At 39.0% G+C, this 11,041-nt stretch overlaps 1 protein-coding gene across 5 annotated transcripts in view; it reads left to right on the top strand.

Annotated features, from left to right (window-relative positions):
• The window catches only part of LOC122863594 (membrane-associated guanylate kinase, WW and PDZ domain-containing protein 3), a 121,542-nt gene extending 110,811 nt beyond the window's left edge, over positions 1–10,731 (top strand). For 2 of the 5 annotated variants that reach the window (XM_044170228.1, XM_044170248.1), the window contains 11 exons: positions 208–373; positions 485–579; positions 776–983; positions 1,401–1,583; positions 2,192–2,377; positions 2,842–2,938; positions 3,799–3,904; positions 4,189–4,326; positions 6,040–6,178; positions 7,099–7,188; positions 7,348–7,485. In XM_044170228.1, coding sequence (XP_044026163.1) covers positions 208–373; positions 485–579; positions 776–983; positions 1,401–1,583; positions 2,192–2,377; positions 2,842–2,938; positions 3,799–3,904; positions 4,189–4,326; positions 6,040–6,178; positions 7,099–7,148 — 1,368 coding nt within the window. In that variant the 3' untranslated portion in view covers positions 7,149–7,188; positions 7,348–7,485. Of the gene's footprint in view, positions 1–207; positions 374–484; positions 580–775; positions 984–1,400; positions 1,584–2,191; positions 2,378–2,841; positions 2,939–3,798; positions 3,905–4,188; positions 4,327–6,039; positions 6,179–7,098; positions 7,189–7,347 lie in introns of all 5 variants that reach the window. The other 3 variants (XM_044170210.1, XM_044170219.1, XM_044170238.1) reach the window with 2 other exon arrangements.
• Positions 10,732–11,041: the final 310 nt, after the last annotated feature.

Below are 11,041 nucleotides of genomic sequence, written 5' to 3'. Positions count from 1 at the left end.
GCCAGTGAAGTGACCTTTATTGCTTTTGGTAATTTATCACAATCAGCCATTTGTCTGGGATAATGAGCTGTAGAGACTATCAAAAAATAGGTGAATACCAAAGCATATGTGATCTAGTGAAAATCTAAAATTAAAATTGTAATTATATTGTAAATAATGATACTTAAAGCAATATGTGGTGTTGATGGCACATGTATTTCTTTTCAGAGACAGGAAATGACGACCAGTACAGAGACTTTGGACGGTATCACAGACACAGCCCCCCAGGCCCTGCCTTACCACTCCAACTCAAGCACCCTGCGCTCCACCGACTCCCCCAAACGAGACGCCACAGAGATGTACCTGAAGTCCAAAGCCCTGCTGGAGAGCAGACGTAAGTGTAGACCAACACATCATCAGTTGTATTCAGAAGTTGCTTTTTAACCTTTTCAACTTGAAACCTTGATCCCTCACTCAGTAGTGATAGAGTATTACTCATCCACAGAGCCTCACACCAAAGATATTGATGTTTTCCTGAAGAGAGACATTGAAACGGGCTTTGGCTTTCGTGTTCTGGGAGGAGAAGGTCCACAACAGCCAGTAAGTATATATAACACTCTTGTATGCATATTTTAAGTATTTTAATCTAATGATTATACTATACAGAAAGCTGTTGATGTGGAACTCCAACATTATAGAATGTTCTAGCTCTCATAAAGGTTTTATATGCCTTCATAATTATTAGAATTTCTATTTCCTCAAAGGCCAGTTTTCCATCATACTAACCCTCTATCAGAATGTCTTTCCACAGGTGTACATTGGGGCCATTGTTCCCAATGGAGCTGCAGAGCAGGATGGTCGTCTGAGAGCGGGCGATGAGCTTATTGGCATCGATGGTGTGATGGTTAAAGGTCGTTCGCACAAGCAGGTGCTGGATCTGATGACCAACGCTGCCCGTAATGGTCAAGTTATGTTGACTGTACGCAGGAAGGTCATCTACAGAGGTGAGTTACAATCAGAACAACACCTGACAAAATGTTGATGTTTTATGTGCATCTATTAGTAATAATCTGACACTTTCATAATAACAAACCCAATGTCTCATAGGGCTTTCCTGAGGAAAATCCTCTGACACACAGGAAGTAATGCATTTTATATTTTGACAGAAACAACAACAGTTTGATGGTTAGAAATACAGTAGATGTATGTGCTAAAAATAGATGATAAACTCAGTAGTTAGCCTGAGCAGACAGCCGGTATAGCTGGCAAGACACCACTTTATTACTTTTATTTGCATATTTCTTGTACACAACACAGAGAAACTCCAGACCATTCTGTAAAAACCCTCAGGAATGCACCCACACACAAATACAAACAAAGTTGTACCAAACACAAATACATAAGCATCTATATCCTATCAGATGCGACAGAGGAAGAGGCTCAGGAAATGGCTCCAGTGCTGGTGAACGGTTCTCCCAAGCTACCTCGCCTACCAATGCCCAGCGCTCTGGACCACGAGTCTTTTGACATCACACTCCACCGCAAAGACACTGAGGGCTTTGGCTTTGTCATCCTCACCTCCAAGAGTAAACCGCCGCATGGAGGTGAGAGTCTAGTCTCTCATATCCTCCATCTATTGTTTAAGATTTTCATCATCTAAGTTTTAAGCGTAGCACAGGATATTTTTTGACATTTTGATTTATAGATGGAAAAGAATTTTTCAATGTTTCTGGTGTTAATACCCACTAAAATACAGCAGTATGTACACATAAAAGACAATGGGAGAAAGACTTATTGATCACTGGTTTTCTGGTGTCATGTCAAAATATAATATACAGTATATAGTTTGTAGCAGTTGGGTGTAAACTAAACTAGTCATATGTGGATTTGAACACTGTTAAGCATCACAAAAGAAGGAGACTCACTTGGATTTCTGTTAGCTGCTGTGTATTTAATTGTATAACCCAATTTAAAGAGGCATAGAAGAAACAGTTAAATGCAAGGAGTGGTGTGTTTCTCATTTGTAGCTGATACATGCTCTCAATCTTTGTATCAAAAATTCAAGACATTAGACAGATTTTAGTCAAACCAGAACAAAGCAGTTTTGCTGGACTACCATTATGTTGGCTTTCTAGATATATTTCAAGGTTTTCATAATGGTCACTCTATCTGGGTCTTAATGTCTCATTTCTCTTCCTATCTGCCATTTCAGTTATTCCACACAAAATTGGCCGAATCATTGAAGGCAGTCCCACCGACCGCTGTGGCCTGCTGCACGTCGGAGATCGTATCTCAGCAGTCAATGGGTGCTCTATCATCGAGCTCTCTCACAATGATATTGTTCAGCTTATCAAGGATGCCGGCAATGTCGTCACCCTCACTGTGGTTCCTGAGGATGGTGAGTATCTCTGTGGGCCCACATCTGCATTTACTATAGTAGTATCTTGGGCTTGTGATCAATTCGGTTTAATCCAATTTTTAAACTTTATTGTCCGCAAGGAGGAACCTAGTTTTGAAGCAAGCTGATCAAAGCATTCAACCATGCACATAAGAAGATATGAATATTTTAGTATCAGTATTAAGAAATTAGTTCTTAAAGGGGGGGGAGGCACCCCTGTTCCTCTGAAAAGATTGAATGAATGAAAAATCATCTATGTCACTGATCTTTATGTCACTGTAATGCTTGTGCATTTAGGAGGATATCTATGTCTAATAATAATGCTAAAAAAATTGCACTGAAATTCTTCAGTTTGAAGAAGAGAATTTGCTTAAAATGACTTTTAAATATGTTGTAAACTGATTATATATATATATAAATGGGCATTTCTTCACTGATCGTTGTAATATCAAAATCTATTTTAGAATACAAGGGCCCTCCATCTGGAGCCAGTTCAGCTAAACAGAGTCCAGCTCTTCAGCACAGAGCCATGGGGCAAAGGTCAGCACTACAGGATGAACGGTAAGGACCCACTCTCACTCAAAAGAAAAACATAAAAGCAAAAGCTAAAAACAAAGCCACAAGGGGAAAAGGGCCTTTGAAACTGTCCAAACATCTTGTGCACACCAGTAGATTTCATGTCTATAACTACTCTGAGTACACAACTATACCTACCCAGTGCATAGCTATCACTGGGTCAGTACCCTATAGAAGTTAATCAAGGTTTTCTCAGTTTTTGAGCTCCCCCATTTGTACCTTAAAAGTGACCAAAATGTACATTTACATGTCAATACTGAGAAAATTATTGTACTGTCTTTTTATGTTCTTTCTCTCCAAATTGGAATGGCCAATTCCTCCTTCACTGTTGGTGCTCTTACTTACTGCTCCCACCCCCACTTATGGCCTGAGGAGGGTGTACAGGAAATGCAACAAGAACCTCCTCTAGAATTGAAAATAAATCACATTATAGCATGGTTATGGTGATATTAATACAATGATGTTGCTGCCTACATTCACAAATTCTCATGAAACCACAAAAAATCCCCTGTAATTAGCCTCAACATGAAATAAGGGGTGTGTGTGTGTGTGTGCGCGCGCGTGTGTGTGTAGAAGAGGGAGGGTTGCCCTCAAAGCAAACGGCTAGAGAAATTTTCTCTTAACAAAGACATAAACATAAGTGTGTACGGTAATAATGTGTACAGTATAGAACATATACAGTACAAATTAAAATATGCAAGTATGAAGAAAGCAGCCCTCTCCTATTTAATACCCAGCATTAAATTAGATATTAGTTTTTGCATAATGGATTTTTATGTTTGTGGCCTGCAGCACGCTGTTTACAGCACGTCTTACTGAAGAAATACATCTGTTGTTTGTTTTAGTTATAACCTGGACGTGGAGGAGAAAAGGGAGGGACTCAACTGGTCTGACCACAAAACTCTTCCACTTAGTGAGCAGGGAACGCTGTGTGTGACAGGACCCAACCAGGTAAGAATAATCCTCTTATTCCTTCCACTATATGTTGTCTTAGCAACAAGTTTTTACATAATGGGCATATAAGCTCCAGTCTTTATGTTTATATATATATATATATATATATATATATATATATATATATATATATATATATATATATATATATATATATATATATATATATATATATATATATATATATATAATGTTTGTGCATGTGTGCTGCATGCCTTCGTGTGTCCGGGCGTGTGTGTATTAATGACTTGATTGATGATTGTTTTCTTTATGCTGTATAGGGTTGTCTGACAGTGGAGTTAGAGAGGAGTCCCAGGGGCTTTGGCTTTAGTCTGCGAGGGGGAACAGAGTACAACATGGGCCTGTACATCCTGAGACTGGCTGAGGATGGACCTGCTCAGCTGGATGGAAGGATCCATGTGAGTGCTCCTTTTTATTAAAATGTTCATAATTACAATGTTTTTTCTGTCTTTAAAAAAGTGTATATCAACTCTGAACTGGGGAAGACTGTTTTTTGATACTTACTGCAGGAATTAACTTGAAAAATACTGAAGTTAGAAACACTCTGAGGGGCTTAAAAGTTCTACTTGTTGATAATTTTTTTATAAGTTTGAGTTGCCCCTATAGCCAGATGAAACTGACTCAAAACATCTAAAGCACTGCTAGTGGCGCCTATATTATTTGTTACACCCCACAATACTCAGTGTTGGATGGAGAGAACAACATACTGTGTTGCTATTCTTAGAATCTTAACAGTGGTGGGGCTGAAAGTGTAAAGTTTGCCCTCAGGTTGGTGATAAAAGAAAGGTCATGGAGTCATTATGTCTAAGGTCATTATCCCTATGGGATAATGAGTGTGCTTAGAGTATTTAATTGAAGTTAGCATATCAGATTGTGAGATATCCTGTGTGCACAGTTGAGCTAGAGGAATGTTCATGGAATTTCTTCAAACTGAAATTTTGGTGGGACTACAAGAAAGGTCAGGGGGTCACCAAAATCATTAAGATTCAATCAATGCATATCCACACCAAATGTCATGGACATTTAGCCAGGAGTGTTGAGATTTCTCGCTGTTTTGGACAGACGGACCAAATGACTGACAAACAGACATCGCCATTCACAGGGCCTTCAGCTAAGAAGAAAAAAAATATGATTAAATAAAAGTCAAAGCATTCTTGGGAAGCTCATTTGGTTACACTCAGCATTGTTAGATACAGTTTGGTGTGCTATCATATAAATCATTACATTGCTGAAATCTAATTCTGCATATTTACTAGTTTATGAAGGAGAGAGGTAAATCAGTAAATAATATCATTTCTGTAGCCGTGTGCTGAATGTGCTTCATCAACTGCCAGTTACAGTGTTGAAGGTTTAATGCTGCACATGCTTTCAGCTACGATGTTTTTGCAGGGTTTTTTTTTGTTTTCATTTAGCAAAGTAATTCAAGCTCTCTACACAGCAAATAGAAAGAGTTGGGTGATGGTCTTTTTACAGATTTGATTTGATTTTGTTCTTGTTTATTATTTATTATTTCTAGATGTTTTATTGTATTTGTTTCTTACCTACTGTACATCCTTGAGTGTCTATCCATCCATACATCCATCCATGTCAAATAGCATCCATCCTTCTTTAGTGTCCTTAAGTATGACACTGACCATTTCCAGGAAGGTCACACCTTTTTTTGGTAGTTTGGTTCAGCCAAATTAGAATTTCCCCATGGGGACGAAATCATCGCATTATTATTATGATGATGAGAGGCAAAATGGTGCAGTGAGGGAACAGAATAGAAGCTCCTATCGGGACTCAATCTTAGGCTTGCCAGACTGTGATCTCAGGGCACGACTTTGCTTATCCAAGGGTGGAGAGAAATGTCAACACTGATTACATCATAACAGACTGACATGTTTACACGCTTTATTCTGAGTTATTTTCTCATCTCCAATAAAAGACGGTACCTCCATTGTATTACATGGCTGTGTATGTGCGTGTCTGTGTGTGTGTGGCATGAAAGATTCTTAGATTATGCACTTCTGTGTGTTTAAGTGAAAGTATGTATGTATGCAGAGCATAGTATGCTAAGCTTTGCTAGGTGTGCTTCTGTGTAATAATTGCATTTCCTATATTACTGACAGGTTGGAGATGAGATAGTGGAGATTAATGGGGAGCCGGCACGCGGCATTTCCCATACACGGGCTATCGAACTGATCCAGGCTGGAGGAAACAAAGTGGTACTGCTGCTGAGACCTGGCGCAGGCCTGGCTCAAGATGGCAGTAAGTACTGTATGCACACAATTTATTCAAAGACTGTTTCAACATACAATACAGAGACCAATTCAAGTTTTCAAAAGTTTTAGTTTACCATTTGATACGGACTGCCTTTGTGCCTAGAAAGTGTTTGCTAATCCTCAATTTAAAACCAATTTTGGTACCATGTGAAGGATAGTATAGTGAGCAACTTTTTGGTTGCCTGCTATACTATACTACTATTTGGGTTATGTACCATTTCATGGCTAGGAGCAGTGACTTCCTGGTTGGTTGTCACTGTAACAAGACTCCAAGAAGTCGTCTCTGTACCTAGCCAAAAAAAAGACCCCTGTAATACCACAAATGAGATACAACATGTTTTTTTTTTTTTAGCTTTAGATGTGCTGGTAGGCGGATTTTGTTACCTTTAGACAGAGCCGGGCTAGCTGTTTAACCCTGTTTTCTGTCTTAATGCTAAACTAAGCTAACCATCTCCTGGCTGTAACTTCATACAGTATTTAGAGCAGAGATATGAGAGTGGTATCAATCATCTCATCTAATTCTTGGCTAAGCGTATTTCACAAAATGTCAAACTATTCCTTTGAATTTTACAGCATATCATTCATAATCAAGTTTTAACCATGGCACGTTTGATTTGTGTTTACAATAAAACTTTAGTTAGCAACTGCATTGGATTGATGTCCTAAATGTGTTTACTGTTTTACAAGGAGGGGACACTGACAGTTGTTAAATACATACTGAATCCATAAATCCACCTAATGTTTAGCTAACGATAATAACTCCATCCGTTTGTTAATTAATGAAGCCTATTTTGGAATGCTGCCCATAATGATTTGAATGTACTTTCTTTATTGAGTTTTTTATTTATTCATTAAATCTCTAACAATCTGCTTCCTTTGGCCCTTCTTCTCTTGTCCCTGATGCAGGTAGTACTGCTTCTTCTACTGTGTGCTACTACACTGAGCACCAACACTAACATCTTCACTGCTTTTAGTGGCCTCTTCTCTTTTACCTTGGTAATTCCTCACTTCCTCACATATCTTCCCTCAGTTAACCTCTAAGTATAATCTATTTTTTTCTTCCTTCTCTCTCTAAATTTCAGTATTGTGTGAGGAGCTTCTAATTTTCGTGTGCCCATATGGTGTCTCCATGTAAAATGTGTGCTTCTCTTACAGGTCAACATGATCAAAAAGTCATTTCACCCACAAGCTATTCCAGAGAGGTGTTTTTCTCTGACACATCACCCCTGTCCTCCCCATATTCCCCCGGGGCTTCCATCTTTGTTCCCTCTCCCTTCTCCAGCAAACTGAAACATTCCCGCAGCTGGAGCACCTTATCCCCACAAGGCCTCAAGCCCCGCAGCAGGGGTTTAAGCTCAGTGGAGGAGAGTGGTGAGTGGGCAGACAAGGAGGTAGAAAGTCTCTCTCCCACCTCCCCTGAGCATATGAACTTCTACAAGAGGACCAGGCCCACAAAAGACTCCAGAGAGCTAAGCAGCCCAAAGAAAATAGGGGAGACATTTCCTAAAGCCAAAGAGCAACATCACAGTCCCAAAAAGACTGAGAGTCAGGCACAGGAAGAAACACTGAGCAGGAACAGGATGTCTCAGACACAGACAAAAACACGATCCACAAGCCCTAAGAAGCCTCCTCAAGCTGGACAGCAAGTGGCTTCGACCCTGCCGCGCGCAGAGCATCAACAGGGCCCTCAGAGGAGATTAAAAGACTCTTCCAGCAGAGAAAGCTTGGATCATGAAAACAAAAACGGCAAAGGGGGTAATCTTGAGATCAAAAGATACACACAAGGAAGGGAGATGGAAGGGAGAGGAGAAAGGACCAGGCCTGGCCGTGAGCAAGAAAGTTTTAAAAGAAGGGTGGTGGGAGAGTCTCACCACCACAGGACATCTCCTCATGCAGTCAGAGAGAGCGAGAAAGGTACAGGTAAAGACTCAGGGCAGAGAGATCCTAATGGGAAGTACAAATCTACAGAAGAGAGGAATACAAGTAAAGAGACTACCAACAAAAGAGAATCACTGTTGTCTTTTAAAGATATATGGAGTAGAAAAGGTTCTGTAGTTTTGCCAAGAGAGGCAAAAGGAAGAAAAGACACATTTTCTTACTCCAAAGAAGTCAGTAGTAAGGAAGACTTTGTGGCCTCTATAAACAGTATTCCAGGGACCCTGCAGAGTCCAAAGGGACCTCTTAGCCCCAGCCCTTGGAAACTGCCCAGCTCAGCCAAAATCCTCTCCCAGGCAGAGGTCCTTCGTGACCCTTTGTGATAGAATATTGAATCACCCAGACTTGAGCTGTGCCATGGAATATTTAATAGTACCCTCAGTGGATTGTTTTTCTGAGTTCTTCCATAAAACAGAGAAGTGTAACATGGTGCCACTTTTATTACCTTTGGCCCATGTCCAGATTTGTCTTTTGACAAGGTCTTTTTTGGGAGTCCTGTGACTTCACATGTGGCATGTAGCAGCTCCCTTCTGCCTTGTCCGCTGCTTTAGCATCTTTGATGTGGGACTTAAGCATGTGCGACATGCTCTGGGCCTTGCCAGACAAGACATTATGAAATGTGAATATGTGCCAATCCTGGGAGCCTCCTGTGGAACAACGACTACCAACAGCGCTTCACCCATTACAATGCAATGACCCATATGCAAAGAAAGGAGATAGGCTGTCGCCTCTCGCCGGTAGTATACACAAAGTGCGACTGTCATCTAGGGTTTAATTTTGCTCTCGGCCTCATTGTGGGATATTTTGACTATGTTTTTCTTAAAAGTTTGCTCAACTGCATGCAGTCGGTCCTTCTGTTTGTTTAACTGCACGTGTTCTGCACATCACTGAGGATGATCCTGTTTCTTGTTTATAATTCTCATTCTCAACACCAGAGAGATTTCTAATACAATCCAGCAAGCATTCACTTTACCGGGGACTCTAGACTGTTCTATAGTTATAGACACGACTCTCCTTCATACAAACAGTATCATTAAAAAGACCAGAAACTTGTGGTTTGAAATCTTGTTTACCATGTGTATGATAACCAACTAGTGTGTAATTTATTGAGATAATAGATTAATATGTGTATATGTAGCTGTACCAAGCCATTCCACATTTTGATATAGATTTCAAAGATTTGTCCCATGTTATTTGAACTTTCACCATCCTTCCAATGTATTTCAGTGATAGGAATTACCACGGATCTTGTAGTTCATGAAATGTATAGGTTCTGTGCAAACCGCTGTACCAAATGTTTGCAATCGCTCAAAATGTGTCTCATTGTGAAATATAATATATATATATATATATATATATATATATATATATATATATATATATATATATATATTTGAATGTGTCATGTTTTGCAGGTTCTAACTTTTAAATATCTATTGAATTCCATTGCACTGCATCTGCCCTTGTAGCATAACAGAATGACCATGAGTTGTATTTAAGTTGTGATGTTGACTTGCTACCAATGCATTGCCATTTTATTATTATTATTGTTATTTTTATAAAGCTGTTTCATTTTTTCTAAAAGATTCACTGTTTTAAGGCCAAATTGGCAATTTATATAATACTGTGCAAGTTCTGAGTCATGTTCCTGATGGTTTTACCTTTGCCTATTGAGAAAAGAAAAATGAGGGTTTTAAATGGTATGTATTTGTCAATCCTGCTGTGTGATTATGTGCCAGGGTAGCTTGAAGGATAATGGAACTTGGAGAGTGATGTGGTGGTGTACTAAGATATTGAGCATGCTGCTGATGTAAGACAGGTATACAGAGATCCCACCTTCTTACATATTTTAAGGGGCGTTAACCGTAGCTACAATTGGTTTCAAACATGGGGTCAGTTAAAATGAGAAATAGTCTAATTTCACTGTAACTTAACAAAATTTTTGAAGCTTCTGCTGTAAAATCAGAGAAAAGGAAATACAATACGGCTTATGGGATAAGATATATTCAGATGAGCTCAGGGAACACAGTATAGTAGCAAATGTGTGATAAAGTCAATATCAGTGAGTCAAATGGTGGTTAAGGTCTATGATTGACTGTGATAAGAGCCTGTGATTGTATAAGGGAGTTTTCAGGTTAAAAGTTACTAAAGGATGTGCTATGAGCCAATCAGTGGTAGGTTTTTGTGCAATAGTTTGGTTGGTTGAATGAGTAAATCCAACCCTGAGTGTCAGATAATTCCCTTTTTATTGTATGTCCCCTGCACTGTTGTACTCCTTTATGCTTTTATTTTGACCATTTTGTATCTCATCTCTGTATCATACTGTGGCCTTGCATTGCTTCATTAGAAAACAATCCTTGTGGTATCTTCTACAATCTGTAGGAACAGTAGATGTAAATGTTTGTACATTGTACAGTACCTTTATAAATACTTGCTGAGTGCTCTTTCTGGGGGGAAAAAATAGAGGTATAATAAATCGTTCGATTATTTTTTTATGTAAAAAAAAAAAGAGAAAATATTAAAAAATGGATTGAAAAGGATAGACTATGACCTTGACATGGTGTTCCGTTCATGCACTGAAAAATAAAGTTTTACTGAAAACACCTTCTGGACCTCTTGTACTGAAAATAAAATACACATAAATAAATAAATAATATTTAAATTAAAACCATGCTATTCTATTTCTGAACTATATGTCATTTTACCCCTGACTGTTCACAGAATAATCATTTAGGTGTCATATTTAGATTAATTTGTTTCACACTACAGTCCAAAAATACTGTCCATTCATATGACAAAGCGGCATAAGCCACTGTTACTATGGCAGATTTCCAGTTGTCATGGTAGCCGACTGCTTTTCTCATCAGAGCTCGGAGAGAGCTTGACTGCACAAAGTAGAGGCATCTTATGCCAC

The sequence above is a fragment of the Siniperca chuatsi genome, linkage group LG2 (assembly GCF_020085105.1).
Source record: "Siniperca chuatsi isolate FFG_IHB_CAS linkage group LG2, ASM2008510v1, whole genome shotgun sequence".
NCBI classification, from domain to species: Eukaryota; Metazoa; Chordata; class Actinopteri; order Centrarchiformes; family Sinipercidae; genus Siniperca; species Siniperca chuatsi.
The sequence above is the reverse complement of the archived record's forward strand: the minus strand, read 5'-3'. Positions and strand labels throughout refer to the sequence as shown.